Raw genomic sequence first — 17774 nt, forward strand, 5'->3', positions numbered from 1 at the left:
CGGGGCCTTGCTTGCTGGCCTCTGATAGGCAGAGACCGTTGGGCGTGGGCGGGGCCTGCTCAAAGGGGGTGAGAGACAGGCCTGGAGGCGGAGCTTATTGGGGGCGTGGCTCCGCGGGCGCGGTGCGGGCGGTGCTTGGTTTGCGAGCCTCCGGTGGGCGGGGCCGGTTGAAAAGCGGTGCGTTGCGGGCTCGGAGCTGCGTTCGGGGCCTGGGCGAGGGCTGAGCGCGGTGTCCGGGGCTCGGGAGCCCGGAGCAGGTCACGCTGCGCGCAGGGCCGGGCTCGGGGCGCGATGGCTCTGTACCCGGTGATCCGGAAGCTGCAGCACAAGCGCGTGGTGCTGGCCAGCGCCTCCCCGCGCCGCCAGGAGATCCTCAGCAGGGCGGTGAGCGGCGGGCACCCGCCTCGGTGGGGTGGCGGTCGGGGCCTGGTGTCCCCAGGGCCGGTGACCAGCAGGGAGGTCAGGATCTCTGGCTCAGGCCTAGTGACCGGGGAGCCTAGTGACCAGGGTACCCAGGGACCCTGGAGCCTGGTGATGGGAATGAGGGGCTGGGGTCTCTGGCCTGGGGGTTGGGGGCTGGGCTTAGCAGGTTGGGGTCTAGTGACAAGGTGTGAGGTCCAGGGGTCTTCAGGCTGTAGTGACCTGTGACTGGGGCCAGATCCTAGCCATAGGGGTCCAGGTCTATAGGCTGGGGGTGGGGCAGGAGGGTGCATGACCTCGGGTCAGGATCTCCAGGCCAGGTCTAGTGGTCCAGGGTCCTAATACCTGCTTGCCTGGGGTGTACAGGGCTGCAGGCCCAGCCAGGTTCTGTGTGTCCCAGCTCCCTCTGTCCTGCAGCTGGTGGGGGAGGGTGGGAAGGGACAGAGCCAGGTACAAGGTGCACAGTGTGCTCTTATAGGGTTGCCAAGGAGATGGGCAGTTTGCCCCCTGGGGTCAAAGCCCCCATTGCCGGCCTTGGTGGGTCAGTTTCCATGACCAGCCTCCTGCAGGGGAATGTCTTGTTAGGGGGCAAAGTCAAAAAAGCCCTATTTCCCCCTCACACATCCCCCTCCCCCCCATTTCTTGTGGGAAGTATGTTTTCAGTTGCTTCACCCCTGGAGGGGTGAGTCACCCAGCTTTAGGGGCTGACTGGCAGCCCTTTCACCCTTCTGACCTGTGTGCCCAGCACCTCAATCAATATCACACCCTGGCCTTTGTGTGGTTGACGTGGGCAGAGTCTTCCCTCCAGGTCCAGCAGCCCCTGCCAGCCCAGGAGTTGGCTCTAGATGAAACTTCAGGCATCGGGAAAGAGGGACCGTGCATGGGAAAGGCCCCATTTTACCGTAAACCTTCCCTGTTCTCTGTCCCACCCACGACCTTGCGTTCCTCAAACCCTCCACACGACGTCTTCTCTGTTTGCAGGGTCTCAGGTTCGAGGTGGTTCCTTCCAGGTTTAAAGAAAAGCTCGATAAAGGCTCTTTCGCCACCCCGTACGCCTATGCCATGGAGACGGCCAAGCAGAAGGCCCTGGATGTGGCCCGGAGGATGCACCAGGCAAGGGCTCTGCTTCTGCCACCTCAGGGTCTCTGGCTGTTGCGGGGAAGGGACGGCGGGCTCAGGTCTTAAATAGACGTGTTATAATAAATGCCCTTTTGTACTGGCCGGTGTGGCTCGGTTGGGTCTCGTCCAGTGAACCAAAAGTTCTCTAATTCGATTCCAGGTCAGGGCACGTGCCCAGTGTTGCAGGCTGGATCCCCAGTGGGGGGTGTGCAGGAGTCAGCCTGTTGATGTTTCTCTCTCATCAATGTTTCTCTCTCTTTCTTCTTCTCCCTACCTCTCTCTAAAATCAATAAAAACATATTTAAATAAAATGAAATTTAAAAAATAAATGCCTTTTACAGTGTGCAGTTAATGCAGCTTATTTATTGCTGAGTGTTGCCATGGAGTAAACAATTATACTCCTGTAACATATATGTGATAGAGCTTATCTGTTATTTTGCTAGTTTGTAATGTACTATTATAATTAATATAACAATATCATATACAATAAAGAATTAATATAGCTTATCTATTACTTTACTACTATATAATACTATCATAATTAACAGTATCATTTATGATAAAGAATTAAAGGTTTTCTATTACTTTTTTACTATATAATATGCTATTGTAATTAATATAACAGTATCATAGACAATAAAGAATTAATATAGCTTACCTATTACTTTGTTACTATATAATATACTATCATGATTAACAGTATCATTTATGATAAAGAATTAATATAGCTTGTCTATTTTTTACTATATAATATGCTATTGTAATTAATATAACTATCTTTTACAATATGTAGCTTATCTATTACCATGTGTTACTTTGTAACATACTATTGTAATTGATAGTATCATTTCTATAATATAGATTATGAAATTGTTACTATGTAATATACCATTGTAATTAATACAACAGTATCATTTACAGTAAAGAATGTAGCTTATCTATTACCACCTGTTACTTTATAACATACTACTGTAATTAATAGTATCATTTATATAATATAGATTATGAATTAGTTTGTTACTGTGTAATATGCCATTAGAATTAATATAACAGTATTGTTATGTAGAATTAGTGTAACTTATCTATTACTATGTGTTACTATGCAATATCCTATTATAATTAATATGACAGTGTCATATAGAATTAATGCAATTTAATACTATGTATTCCTCTGCAGTATCCCATGATAATTACTAGTCCTTCACAATATAGAATTAATGTAGCTTATCACTATGTGTTATAATAATATTTTGTTGCAATTAATGTAATAAATACATTGTAGTTAATGCTATACATACTGGTATAAGTGAATGAATATTGATGAGTTGATTTGGAGCAGTGGAAGGTTAGTATTTAAGTGTAGCCCAAGTTCAAGGTGGTGTACAGATTTGGGGTGAGCATTCAGGGTCCCACTCCTGTCCTTGCTCAGCACGAGAGCACACACAGGTGTTGCTCTACAAAGTATGTCTAGCTTCCCACCCAGGAGGCTGTTCCCCGTGCGTCAAAACGCAGGTGTGTATCAAAACGCAGACATGCATCGTTTCTAAACCTGGGTTTGGATCTCTTGCAGAAAGACCTACGGGCCCCTGACATCGTCATCGGAGCCGACACTATCGTGGTGAGTCAGATTCTTGGCCTCTGCAACCGAGGTACGTGCCTGAGACCGGGAATCGAACCTGGGACCCTTTGATTGGCTGGCCGACGCTCTAACCACTGAACAACACTGGGCCAGGGGAACATGCTCCAATTTTATAGTTGCTTTTGTTTCTGGGTTTTAAAAATGTTCCCAGCCCGGCCGGCTCAGCAACTGAGCATTGTCCTGTGCACCAAGAGGTCACTGGTTCCATTCCCGGTCAATGCACATGCTCAGGTTTCAGGCTTGATCCCCTGTAGCGGGGTGTGCAGGAGACAACTGATCAATGACTCTCATCATTGAAGTTTCTAAATCTCTCTCCCTCTCCTTTCCTCTCTCAGAAATCAATAAAGATATATTTAAAAAAAAATTTTTTTTTAATGTTCCCATTGTGGGGATTATCTTCACGGTAACAGCCAGGCCCTGCCCCCACTCTCCTCCCCTAGTCCCTCACCACCCAGCTCACCAATGCAGGAGAAAAACCCACCGACTCACCCACTAACCTATGCCACCGTCTTCCGGACTCCTTATTCCCTCCCTGTCCTCGCCCTGGGGTGACCAAACTCTAGGGTTCCATACTAGCTCATGGGGTCCTAGATAGAGTGTCTGCTTTAAGTGGATTGGCCCAGGAAAGGAGAGGGAGAGAGAGAAACATCAATGATGAGAGAAAGTCATTGATCGACTGCCTCCTGCATGCCCCCTACCAGGGATTAAGCCTGCAAGCTGGGCATGTGCCCTTACTGGGAATCAAACTGGTGACCTCTTGGTTCATGGGTCGACGCTCAACCACTGAGCCACGTCGGCCGGGCAGGCCCATTTCTAAGCCCTCAGCTTTTGTATAAATTCATTCTCATAACTGATCTGCCTGGGCAGGTGCCTGGAGCGTCTTGGGTTCCCCCTCATTCAGGAAAAAGGGACATTGTCCTAAATCAGACCACACGTAACCTCCCAGATGATCGGATCACAGCCCCCTAACTGGGCGGGTCATGATGGGTTGTCAGGCTGCAGGCTTATAACTTCTTTTCTGAAGAGTTTACCCACGTTTAGCAAGCAAGCCCCGTCCGTTGTTTCTGTGCACCTCGGTTAACACACCTTTGAAATGTGTCCTCAGGCCCCTTGGAGGGGTAACCACCCTGAAGGCAGCAGGTGACCCCTTTAACCTATAACCCGATCCCTACCTGGCTTCCCCCCTTAATTCCAAATGCATAAAAGAAGCTACAAAATTGTCCTTGGGGGCTGAAAGGGGGGGGCATTTGAGATTTTGCTCCCCGGCATGTCATCAGCTTGGCTCAAACGGACTTATAAAAATTCTCTACAGCCCTGGCCAGCGTGGCTCGGTGGTTAGAACGTCGGCCGGCGCATGGAGGGGTCACGGGGTCGATTCCCCGTCAAGGGTGTGCACCTGGCTTGTAGGTTCAACCCCCCGGGGCGTGTGCGAGAGGCGACCCATCGGAGCATCTGTCTCACATCCATGTTTCTCTCTGTCTCTCTCTCGTTCTCTCTCCTCCTCTCTCCCTTCCGCCCTTTCACTCTCTAAAAATCAGTCGACGGCAGGTCTGTTTTTTGGGGAGATGAGAATATTCTGGAAGAAGCGAGAGGTGATAAAAGTATAACCGAGTGAATGTACTAAACGCCCCTGGATCATTTAAAAATGCCGAATTAAAAATAAATAAATAAAATAAATAAATAAAAATAAAAATGCCCAATTTTACTTTACGCGAATCTCACCTCGAATTTTAAAAGCATAAAAAAGTGGGCCGGTCAGCCTTTAGAGGTCTGGCCCTCAGGTGGACAAACCCACCTCTCTCCGGTTTCCCTTGTAGACGGTTGGAGGGCTGATCCTGGAGAAGCCGGTGGACAAGCAGGACGCGTACACTATGCTGTCCAGGTGGGTGCCGCGTGGACCGAGTCCCCGGGGACCAGCTGCCCCCCCTCCGTCAGATAGAGCCCAGGATGGGGGGCAGGGGCTCAGGTCCTCGTGGGGCCAGTCAGAGGACGGACCCAGCGCCTTGAACTTAGCTGTATTAATTTCCCCCACGTGGAGCGCAAGCCGGGGTCCATGAGCTTATCTCTGGCCCCTCCATATACTTTTTGGCTGGTGTCCCCCCCATGGCCGCCCCCCTCTGACCAGCTTTCCCACAGCCCAGCACATCTGAACTTGTGCTCAGCTGACAGGGAGCCAGGGCCTGGGTCTCCCTCGGGTCACGGGATAGCAGACAGACCCTCAGGAAGAACCAGCTGAGGGCTGCCCCTTCCGAGTCCTCCCTACGTGGCCCCCTGCTCCTGTCTGGGTCCATGTGCCCTCCGGTGACCCGGACATTGGGTCCTGTAAGCAACACCCTATGGCTGTCCCTCCCACTCTGAGACCGATGACCCCACGCCTGCATCTCTCTTATTGTTGCTGTTAATCGTCACCCAAGGATATTTTTTTCCATTGCTTTTGCAGAGAGAGTGGAAGGGAGAGAGAGAGAGACATTGATTGGTTCCTCCGACTGGGCCCTGGGATCGAACCTGCAACCCAGGCACGTGTCCTTGACCAGGAATCGAACCTGGGACCCTTCCGCTAACCAGTGAGCCCAACTGGCCAGGGCTGCACCTGTCTCTCTTGTTAGGTTTTCTTGGAGACGGGGTATCTGGGGCAAGGAGGGAGAAAGCCATCACGTGGACTGGAAGTGAGGACCTGAGCCCTAGGGCGCAGGGCCGCCCCGTTCCTGTGTCTCCCTCGGCTCCGGCCTGAGACACGTCCTGTGCACGGTTGTGTCTTGCAGGCTGAATGGGAAAGAACACAGCGTGTTCACCGGAGTCACCATCATCCACTGCTCCAGCCAAGGTACCACGGCCGGCACCCCCCCTTCCGCGGGGTCAGGGTGGGACCCGGGGGGATCTCAGTGATCAGGGCCCATGGGGGCAGCTCGGGCGTCGCCCCCACAACAGCCCTTCCCTCCCATCCTGCCTGGGAAAGTCCGGGCGATGTGGATGTCGGGGGCGTTACCTCTGAGAGCCACGTGCCACGTCCACGTGGCGGACACGTGGCAGGTGCCACTTACAAAGGCCCGTCTGTGACAAGCCTCTGAGACGCTTTCTTTGACATCTTTGGGTCAGGAAGGTGGAGGGTGTGGGCCCTCGTGGGTGTGTATAACTTAGGCCACGGTGGCAGAAAGTTCTTAAAAAATGCACAGAAGGCCGTGGCCGGTGTGGCTCAGTGGTTAGAGCGCCAGCCTGCGCGCTGAAGAGTCTCAGGTTCGATTCCTGGTCAAGGACACGTACCTGGGTTGTAGTTTCAACCCCCGGGCTCATTCGGGGCTCATGCAGGAGGCAGCCGATCACTGACTCTCATCGTGGATGTTTCTCTCTCTCTCCGTCTCCCTTCCTCTCTCTGAAATCAGTAATAAAAAAAACAAAACCCAAACATATTTTAAAAAATTAATTGAACCTATCCCCCCCCCATGAATGATTTATATCTGAATTGCACGCACGGTTGGGGCAGAGCCTCCCCCAAACGGGGCGACACAGACTCTGGGATGTGGAGGTGACTCGCGTCCTCCCTGGGGGCCTCTGTCCTTGCAGACGGCCGGCTGGACATGGAGGTCTCCGAATTCTACGAGGAGACGCTGGTGAAGTTCTCGCAGCTGTCCGAGGAGCTCCTGTGGGAATACATCCACAGCGGGGAGCCCATGTGAGTGTCCCCCGTATCCCACCCCTGAGCCATGGCCCGGCTTGGCGGGGGTGACAGGCACCGAGTCACGGCACCCTCGGGCGCCCAGCTGAGGGCCTGTATGTCACTCCCAGTAGCTCCAACCCGCTTTCTGTCACAGGGCGCCGGCCACATGGAGGCCACCACAGCCCAGGAGGGTCCTGCCTTGTCATGGGCCCGAATCTGGGGGACAGAGCGGGGCAGGGGCCAGGGTCGAACAGCCCTGGACGCTGGGTCAGAGTGCAGGAGGGGCCTTCGAGGGCACCTCTTCCTCCATAGAAAGGCCTCAGCCACCCTGGCTGGTGCTGCTCAGTGGCTACAGCATCCACCTGCACACCGAAGGGTCTCCGGTTCGATTCCCGGTCAAGGGCATGCACCCAGGTTGCAGATTCGCTCCCCGGCCCCAGTCGGGGGACACGGGGGAGGCAACCAGTTGCTGTGTCTCTCACACGGACGTGTCTCCCTCTCCCTGTCCCTTCCCCCCTCTTCCTCTCTCTCTCTGAAAAGCAATGGAAAAAAATATGCTCAAGTGAGAATTAAAAATAAAATAAAAGGTCTCAGCAGAGAAGACCTGGGCCCAAGAGCCCCATAAAGAGGCCTCTGAGCCCCGGCTAGTTTGGCTCAGTGGTTAGAGCGTTGGCCAGCGGACTGCAGGGTCCCGGGTTCAATTCCAGCCAAGGGCAGGTAACTCTGTGACAGGAGGCCCCGCGGCTGGAGGGCTGGAGGGTTGGAGGGTTAGAGACAGCTTGCTGGGCTCGGTCAACCATCCCCCTTTTAAAAAATATATATCTTTATTGATTTTATGGAGAGGAAAGGAGAGGGAGAGAGAGAGAAACATCAATGATGAGAGTCATGGATCGGCTGCCTCCTGCACGCCCCCGACTGGGGACTGAGCCCCAAACCCAGGCCTGTGCCCTGACCAGGAATCGAACCTCAATCTCCTGGATCCCAGGTCATTTCTCAACCTCTGAGCCACGCCAGCCGGGCTCAACTGTCTCCTCTGATCTTCCACCTTCTTTCCTGTTTTGTTTTTTTTTTCTCTCTCTCACAACCCCCCTCTCAGGGACAAAGCCGGAGGCTACGGTATCCAGGCGCTGGGCGGGATGCTGGTGGAATACGTCCACGGAGATTTCCTCAACGTCGTCGGCTTCCCCCTGAACCACTTTTGCAAGAAGCTGGCTGAGCTGTACAACCCTCCACGCCCCGAGGCCCTGCAGCGGGCCAGGCAGGGCTCCGTCCCTGCCGTGGACACGATTGGGAGCCTGGGAGACCTGAGCGATGCGGAGGGCCACGGCCCAGGTGGGGCGCAGGCGGGCGGGGCACAGCTACCCAAGGACCAGCCACAGGCTCGCAGCTCGGAGGGCGCAGATCCTAAGAGGACGGTGAAGAGCCTGCCCCCCACAGCCCTTCTGGAATTGACAGAAGGTTTCAAAGCATCCAAGGTACGTCCACAAGAGTCCTGGGGCGGCCGTGACAAATGACGACAAACTGGGGGCTTAAACATCAGACATTTATCTCCTCTCCATCCTGGAGACCAGACGTCTGAGATTCAGGGGTCCCAGGGCCGGGCTCCCTCCGGAGGCCCCAGGGAGGGTCCTTCCTGCCTCTTCCAGCTCCTGGGGCTCCAGGTGTCCCCGGGCTGGTGGCCGCCTCCCTCCTGTCTGTCCCTGTCTCCACGTGGCTTCGTCTCTGTGTCCGTGTCTCCTCTTCTGTCTCTTACAAGGACCCTGCCCTTGGGCGTAGGGACCCCCTGACCCAGGACGACCTCATCTCAGATCCTTCCCTTCATCCCACCTGCAAAGAACCTATTTCCAAATAAGGTCCAGTTTGGAGGTTCTGAGGGTCAGCCTGTCTTTTGGGGGCTGATTATCTGCCATTACTAAATGGCTCAAGACAGAGACAGGGAGCCTGGCAGGTGTGGCTCAGCGGTTGAGCATTAACCTGTGATCCAGGAGACTGTGGTTCGATTCCCCATCAGCGCCTATGCCGGGGTTACAGCCCCGATCCCCAGTAGGGGGCGAGCAGGAGGCATCTGATCAATGACTCTCTCATCACTGATGTTTCTATTTCTTTCTCTCCCTCTCTCTTCCTCTCTCTGAAATCAATAAAAACATATTAATAATTTTTTAAAAAGACATAGAGGGACTTATGGGACCAGCAGAGGGCGGAGTCGCGGGCCCAGGTTTTCTGAGGGAATGAAAGGTACTTGGTAAGTCGCATATTAAGTCTGATTGTACCTGTGTTTCATGGACAGGCTCTGTTCACAGCTTGCAAGATGAAAGTGTTTGATTTATTACGAGACGAAGGCCCCCTGAGCGCTGTGGATATTGCTGGGAAAATTGACGCCTCAGAGTGCGGAACCAGACGGCTGCTGGACATCTGTGTGGCCCTGGGGTTGCTGGAGAAGACACAGAGAGGTGAGGGGACTTGCAGGTGTTTTGCTGAGAATCTCAGCAGGCGGAAGGAGGTCACTGAGTGAGGGTGACATCTGAGCCAAGGCAGGGAGGACCTGATCGGCTGACCCTCTGCCCTTGGAAACGTGACTGTTCCTCAGAGGGTAAGACACAGGGGACAGATGGAAGAAAGGAAACAGGTGTGTGTGTGTGTGTGTGTGTTTGCACGTGTGTATTAGCAGAATGGCTTCTTATGGGCTCTGGTCTCATGGGGTCTGTATTAGGGTTCTCCAGAGATACAGAATTAATAGGACATTTATATGGGTGCACAACATAGACATTTGTTTATTTAGATAGACAGATGAGATGGACAAGTGAATAGATCATAGATAGGTGGGTGGATAGATACTGATAACAGACAGAGATGATAGATACATAGATAGTTAAATAAACAGATAAATGGTAGGTGATGGAAGATATCAATAGATGGATGGAGAGATAGATAAGTAAGCGGATGGATGCAAGGATGAAAGAATGGATGGATGGACAGATGGGTGGATGGAAGGATAGTTGAAGGTGTGGATAGATGGATAAAGAGATGGGTAGATAGGTAGGTAAAAACGGGTGGATGGATAGGTAGATGGGAGGTGACAGATGAGATAAATGGATGGATGGATGGATGGATGGATGGATGGATGGATGGATGGATAGATGAATGGATAGATGGTTGGATGGATGGATGGATGGATGGATGGATGGATGGATGGATGGATGGATGGATAGATAGATGAATGGATAGATGGTTGGATGGATGGATAGATGGATGGATGGATGGATGGATGGATGGATGGATGGATGGATGGATGGTTGGATGGATGGATGGATGGATGGATGGATGGATGGATGGATGGATGGATGAATGGATAGATGGTTGGATGGATGGATAGATGGATGGATGGATGGATGGATGGATGGATGGATGGATGGATGGATGGATGGATGGATGGACGGATGAATGGACAGATGGTTGGATGGATGGATGGATGGATGGATGGATGGATGGATGGATGGATGGATAGATGAATGGATAGATGGTTGGATGGATGGATGGATGGATGGATGGATGGATGGATGGATGGATGGATGGATGGATGGATGGATGGATAGATGGATGGATGGATGGATGGTTGGTTGGATGGATGGATGGATGGATGGATGGATGGATGATTGGGTGGATAGTTGGATGGATGGATGGATGGATGGATGGATGGATGGATGGTTGGTTGGATGGATGGATGGATGGATGATGGATGGATGGTTGGATGGATGATTGGATGGTTGGATGGATGATTGGATGGATGGATGGATGATTGGATGGATGGGTGGATGCATGGATGGATGGATGGATGATTGGGTGGATAGTTGGATGGATGGATTGATGGATGGATGGATGGATGGATGGATGGATGGATGGATGGATGGATGGATGGATAGATGAATGGATAGATGGTTGGATGGATGGATGGATGGATGGATGGATGGATGGTTGGATGGATGGATGGATGGATGGATGGATGGATGGATGGATGGATGGATGGATGGTTGGATGGATGATTGGATGGATGGATGGATGATTGGATGGATGGGTGGATGCATGGATGGATGGATGGATGATTGGGTGGATAGTTGGATGGATGGATGGATGGATGGATGGATGGATGGATGGATGGATGGATGGATGGATGGATAGTTTGTTGGTTGGATAGATGGATGAATGATTGGATGGATGGATGGATGGATGGATGGATGGATGGATGGATGATTGGATGGTTGGATGGATGGATGATTGGATGGATAGTTGGTTGGATGGATGGATAGTTGGTTGGATGGATGGATGGATGGATGGATGGATGGATGGATGGATGGATGATGTGTTTATTGAATGGAACACAACTCTTGAGCATGGTCTCCAAGCAGGGGTATTGTAGATGTTCCCTGAAAAAGGTGAAAGAGCAGGGGGGCTCCCAGGACCATAGAGGCAGCTTGCCTTCTGTTATATGAAGAGAGCGGGGTACTGGTAGTGGAGGTCCCAAAATCTGCCCTTCACACCAGAGGCAGTCAAACATAGGCTCATGATTTGGAGCATAGAAAGCGGAATTTCCTCTGAGCCACATCATTTAAATCATCTTCTCCTCCACCAAAAACAATGACTGAACTCAGAGAAGGCTCCAAGCTGCAGACCGTTCATTAATCACTGGTCCTTGGACCTGCCTTCTGAGTCATTCTGGCCAATCTCACACCTGAGCCCCGTCAGCAGTCCCTCCCCTTCTGCATGGGGCACGGCTGCTCTTCAGAAGAGCCCTGATCACAAGAATAAGATCATCTCGTCGTTGAAACGAACACCGAGCTGTTCCCTCCATCTGACGACTGGCGTTGGGTGGGGTCCTCTGCTGACACACACAGGTCTCAGTGTCCGTCACCTCAATCCTCACGATTGATTCTATGCCTTGGCTTCTGTAGGTAGGAGTGTCCTGGGAGGGATCGGGGGTGGGTGCAGGGACAGTCTGCCTGGATTTCAGGTGCGTGGAGAGAGGATGGGCCCATTAGGGGTCAGAGCTCTCCAGGGAATCACAACCCATGGGGCATAGACTACATCTGTTGGAAGGAATTGGTTATGTAATTATGGGGCCTTTGTGGGACTGGCTCGTGTGAAGCCTATAGGCTGCAAACTTTATTTTTTATTCTTTATTTTTTTTGTTAATCGTCACCTGAGGATATTTTTTCCATTGATTTTTAGAGAGTGAAAGGGAGAGAGGGAGAGAGAGACAGACATCGCTGTGAGAGACACATGCATTGGTTGCCTCCCACACACGCCCCAACCGGGGCCAGGGATCGAACCTGCAACCCAGGTGTGTGCCCTTGACCGGTAATTAAACCCGTGACCCTTTGGTGTGCGGGCCGATGCTCTAACCACTGAGCCACGCTGGCCAGGGCAGGCGGACAGTGTTTGCGCTCACCTCTCCATGAAGCTCGGTCGCGGCTCCCTGGGGCCGGGTGAGCTGAGTGTGGGCGTCGCCACCAGGACCTCCCCTGTCTTTTCAGGTTACAGTAACTCGGAGGTGGCCAGCCTGTACCTGCTGTCGGACTGCGAGTACTCCCTCCACGGCTTTATCATGTACGAGAACGACCGCGCCTGGAAACTCTTCACCCACCTGGAGTCGGCCATCCGGGAGGGGACCAACCAGCACCCCAGGGTCCTGGGGAAGACAGTGGACGACCTGTTCCCGGTAGCCCAGCTGAGGACGTTTCTTTCCCCAGGATGGCCAGTGGGGGGGGGGACGCCGGAAGCGGCATGGGGTGCTGGCTGATCCGCCTCCAGGTGTTTCAGGGAGTCCAGGGCCGGAGAAGAGAATTCCCCCGGGAAGGGGTCCAACGAACCCTGTTTCTCTTCTGAGTAATGATGCTGAACAGGAGCCCTCAGTTTCCAAGCACCTCCTGCACCGTCTCTCCCCTGGTCCCATCTGTGCAGAGAGACTCACGTGGGGTTGACATGCAAGACGGCTGTGTGTCCTGTGGGGCCCTATTGGGGTGTAGGCCTGGGTGTGCAGGGCCGTATGGGGGGGCTTCACGAGGGGCACAGCTGCTCCCCAGTTAGGTTTGCTGAGGGCAGAGCACACATGAGGCACTCAGTCAGGTTCTGTGTGTGACATGAAAACGGGGGTGGCAGAGCGTGGGGCTTAAGTCATCTGGGGGGAGAGGGGCAGAGGCAGAGAGAGGCAGACAGACAGAGGGACAGAGACAGACAGACAGAGACAGAGAGGGACAGAGAGAGGGAGGGACACAGACAGACAGACAGAGGGAGGCAGAGCATGAAAACAAAGGTGCTCTGAGCCCCCAGAGGTGCTGACGAGGTGGGGAGGCCCCGTCCCTCCATCCGGGCTGTGCCCCAGAGCCTCGCCTTCACCAACATGCTGCCCCGGGCCTCGGCGACCCTCAGGTGTCTTACCGGGCAGATTTGGATGGAATTGCCCTCTACATGACCCCCAACCCCTGCAGGCTTTGCTGGACCCCTCCCTGCCTCGGTGCCCTCCCTAGAGCCCTGCTGAGCCTCGCCCCCACCCTTCCCCCCACCTGGGTGCAGGACCCCTGGGCGTCTGCAAGTCTGCTCAGACCCTGCTCTGGTTTAGGGCTCCCTCTACGAGAGCCAGGACAGTAAGCTGCAGTTTATGGGGGCCATGCACTGCATCAGCAAGCTGACCGCTCACCAGGTGGCCACGGCCTTTGACCTGTCTCGATTCACCTCTGCCTGCGACCTGGGCGGTATGTACACCCCACCAGGACTCAGGTGCCAACAGCACCGGTGCTTCTTTTCTTGTATTGAAGCGCGGGTGCCTGATCTGCTCACAAGACTTGCAAAACGGGCTTATGTCTTTGCAAAATCCCCAAGGACCCAGGCTTGGCCAGGGTGGGTGAGAGGACTTGGGCAGAAACTCCCAGCCGCTGGGAGGTCCTGAGGATGGCCCAGGACCTTTAGAGAGGTGATGGGACCCTTCCTGGTGGCTACCGAGTCAGAGACAGAAACGGGGAGCCCTCTGTCCCATCTCATGAGGTGTGACAATGTCCCACAATCCACCCCAGTCTGGCCCAGTCCTTACACAGGATTCAGGAGAAACAGATGTCTGCCCACAGTGGGTAATGGGATCAGCATCCCAAGAGGTCTCCTGAGCTGCCACCTTGCATTTTCCCATCCTCTCTGCACCCCCTTCCTCCCGGTGGCCCAGAGTGGCTGCTGTGGCACCAGCCATTGAGACTGCATTCCCACAGCCGAAAGGAGAAGGGAAGGTTACAGTCCCCCACAGCCCTGCCCTAAGGATTTCCCCGTGAGACTGTGCCCACCACCCCTGCTCATCTGCTCACTTACTGGCTTGCGTGGTATTGACTTTGGAAGGCCCCAAGGCCCATGTTAGGCAGCAGCCACTTGCACCACCGGCTGGCTTTATCTCTCAGCGCTGGCCTCAACCCGTGTCCTAGAACATTGTTTGGTTTTGCCGAGGTCGAACTTTGGAGGCTCACTCAAGGATTCCCAAGGGCCAGGAGGGTCAGGTGATCAAGTCTGTGTTTGCATCCCCCCTCCCCCACAGGCTGCACAGGTGTCCTCGCCCACGAGCTCGCCAGGGAGTACCCGGGTCTGAAGGTGACTGTGTTTGACCTCCCAGAGGTCATCAAGGATGTCACGTGTTTTCAAAGCGACGGACCACAGACACAGCAGGTCCGCTTCGTGCCAGGTGAGGGCTCCTGTGTTTCCGCCCTTGCTCAGCACTTGGCTGACCTCTGACACTGAGCATGTCTCTGTGCATGTGCAGGTGTGTCTGTCTCTGTGTGTCTGCAGGTGTGTGTGCATGCTACTTGTGTCTCTATGTATGTGTGTGGTGTGTTCACCTCCGTCTGTACAGCCGTGCCTTGGTGTCCACATGGGATTGGTACCAGGACCCCCCTCCAGTACCAAAATCCTCAATCCTCATGTCCCTCATATAAAATAGCCTAGAGGTTGCATGTAACCTAGGCATATCCTCCTGTAGACTTTATTTTATTTTTTTAAATATATTTTATTGACTTCAGAGAGAGGAAAGGAGACGGAGCGAGAGATAGAAACATCAGTGATGAGAGTCACTGATTGGCTGCCTCCTGCACGCCCCCTTCTGGCGATCGAGCCTGCAACCCGGGCGTGCGCTCTGAGCCAGACTCTAACCGCCATCTCCTGGATTACAGGTCGATGCTCAACCACTGAGCCACTCTGGCTGGGCCCTCCTGTAGACTTTAAATCCTGTCTACATGACTTGTAACACCTGATAAAATGCGTCAACACTGTGTGAAGTTGTTACAATGTATCATTTCAGGAACCACAACAAGGAAACAATGGCATAGTAACAATATGACATTTGCTACAAAAGGGCAACAATGTAACTCTTTCAAATAGTTTTTCTCAGTGTTGGTTTTGTATGGCTGTAAAAACAAACTATGCAGAGTGGATGCCTTAAAAAAACAGACATTCATCCTCTCTCCATCCTGGAGACCAGGCGTCTGAGATCTAGGGGTCCCAGGGCCGAGCTCCCTCTGGAGGATCCAGGGAGGGTCCTTCCTGCCTCTTCCAGCTCCTGGGGCTCCAGGGGTCCGTGGAGCTGGTAGTTGCATCCCTCCCGTCTCTGCCTCAGTCTCCACGTGGCTTCTCCTCTGTGTGTGTCTCCTCTTCTGTCTCTTACAAGGACCCCGTCCTTGGATGTTGGGCCCCCCTGACCCAGGACGACCTCATCTCAGGTCCTTCCCTTAATCACATCTACAAAGATCCTATTTCCAAATAAGGCTCTCTACATGTCTTTTGGGGGGACATACCCCACTACTAGCAAGCCCCCCTTCCATTTCAATTCAGAGGGTGGTGCCTCCCCATTTCTGTCAGGTTCTTGTATACCTAGCGGAATGATTATATTTTGTTTTTAAACCAGGTGACTTTTTCAAAGACAGCCTCCCGGCGGCCGACCTCTACATTCTTTCCAGAGTTCTCCACCACTGGCCAGAGGACAAGGTGCACAAGCTGCTGAGCCAGATCTCGGACAGCTGCAAACCAGGTGAGACTGTGTAGTTTAGTTTCTCTTTTTAAAAACATAAAGGCATTTTTCTTCTTTCTTTTTTTTTTTTTGTTAACCCTCACCTGAGGATATTTTTTCCATTTATTTTTAGAGGGAGGGATGGAGAGAGAGAAACATCGGTGTGAGAGAGAGTATCATCGATCGGTTGTCTCCTGCATGCTCTCTACTGGAGCTGGGGATCGAACCTGCAACCCAGGTACATGCCCCAGATGGAGAATCGAACCCTGGACCCTTCAGGGCTCAGGGCTGATGCTCTAACCACTGAACCATGCTGGCCAGGGCCATACAGCTCACAGACGGACTCCCCACCAATCATCGATCTCTCCTGTAGCTGGCAGGACTGGTGCTAACTCTGCTCCAGGCAGCTGGGGCTCAGGTTCCCGTCACCTGCCCCCTGATGGGGTCATGGAGGCTCCTCCCTACAATCAGAATTCCTCACCTGTTTCCTACCGAGTGAATTCCCTCAGAGGAGTCCTGGTCTTTTACTCCGTCTCCCTCTCTGGTTCCCCAGCCTGACGGGGCACCGTCTGCAGCGTGTACCCCATAACTCTGACCTCCCATCCCCATCACAGCTGCCGTCCTCCGGGCTCCCCTTCCCTCTGTTCCTGGGCGGGACCCCAGCGGCTGCTCTTGTGCTCGCAGGTGACGGCCTCCTGGTGGCGGAAACGTTCCTAGACAAGAAGCGCTCAGCGCGGTGGGGCCTGATGGAGTCGCTGAACACGCTGGTGCAGGCGCTGGGCCAGGAGCGCAGCCTGAGCGAGTACCAGCGCCTGCTGCAGATGCACGGCTTTGAGGTGGTGGGGGCCGCGCGCCCCGGGAGCATCTTGGATGTGATCCTGGCCACTAGAACTGTGCCCTGAGGCTCACAGGGATGTTCTCCTGGGGGGGCCACCGTCCTGGAATGTGGACTTTGCGGTGCAACGTTTACTGGAGGGCTCGCTGTAACCGCCCAGATAAAAGGGCGTGGGGAGCACTGTTTCTCCGAGTCCTTTCGTGGGGCTGAAGACCCTGGGAAAGGACAGCGCCAGCCCAGGGGTCCCTCCCTCACAATGCCAGGCATCGACCTCTGCGGAGACCCCAGGTGTACCCGGCAGGGCGGCCACCTACCTGCCCAGTGAGTCTCCGCAGCAGGAGCCCCCTCCACCCTGCCCTCGCCACCAGCCTTGAGCATTTCCAGTCTCTGTCGTTGTTTTTTAAAATATGTCTTTATTGATTTGAGAGAGAGGAAGGGAGAGAGAGATAGAAACATCCATGATGAGAGAGTCACTGATTGGCTGCCTCCTGCAGGCCCCCTACTGAGGATGGAGCCTGCAGCAACCCGGGCATGTGCCCTGACCCCCAATAGAACCGGTGACCTCCTGGTTCATGGGTTGACGCTCAAGCACTGAGCCATACCAGCCGTGCTCCAGCCCCGATGATGTCATCTTTCAAGCCCGTTTTCAATGTCCCGGTGACGTCACAGCTGTCCCGGCTGGCAGGAGCCCAGCAGGGGGCCAGCTCTCTGAGCAGATTCTGTCTCCCTCTCCCTGCAGGTCTTGGGGAGCAGGGCCCCTCTCTCCCAGCTGGTTAAACTGAGTCTTTAAGAAGCTCATACCTCAGGCAGGTGGAGGAGGTGAACTGGGTCAAGTTGCTTGTTTACCAAAAATGTTCCCCAACTCAGGTCTCTTCTGTGTGTCAGTAAATGTATCTGTTTTCTCTAAAGAGCCCGTGAGTGGAAACGAGAGAAATACCTATCCAACGCGGGAGGGAGATAAAAGGGAATGGAACATCCAAGATGTATTAAATGGAACGAGCCAATGCGGAGAGGTATTGTTGCATTTATCTTTAAAAAGTAAACATCGCATTTTTAATTTCATTACACGCAGATTTCT

General features: G+C 53.3%; 1 protein-coding gene across 1 annotated transcript; it reads left to right on the plus strand.

Annotated features, from left to right (window-relative positions):
• Positions 1-287: 287 nt before the first annotated feature.
• ASMTL (acetylserotonin O-methyltransferase like) lies at positions 288-17604 on the plus strand. Its single transcript, XM_016221704.2, has 13 exons — positions 288-384; positions 1402-1533; positions 3110-3157; positions 4996-5060; positions 5941-6002; positions 6740-6848; positions 7930-8308; positions 9121-9283; positions 12362-12546; positions 13447-13579; positions 14401-14544; positions 15760-15882; positions 16546-17604. The coding sequence occupies exons 1-13, from the start codon at positions 292-294 to the stop codon at positions 16761-16763; spliced, it is 1854 nt and encodes a 617-aa protein (XP_016077190.2). The 5' UTR covers positions 288-291; the 3' UTR covers positions 16764-17604.
• Positions 17605-17774: the final 170 nt, after the last annotated feature.

The sequence above is a fragment of the Miniopterus natalensis genome, chromosome X (assembly GCF_054644295.1).
Source record: "Miniopterus natalensis isolate mMinNat1 chromosome X, mMinNat1.hap1, whole genome shotgun sequence".
NCBI classification, from domain to species: Eukaryota; Metazoa; Chordata; class Mammalia; order Chiroptera; family Miniopteridae; genus Miniopterus; species Miniopterus natalensis.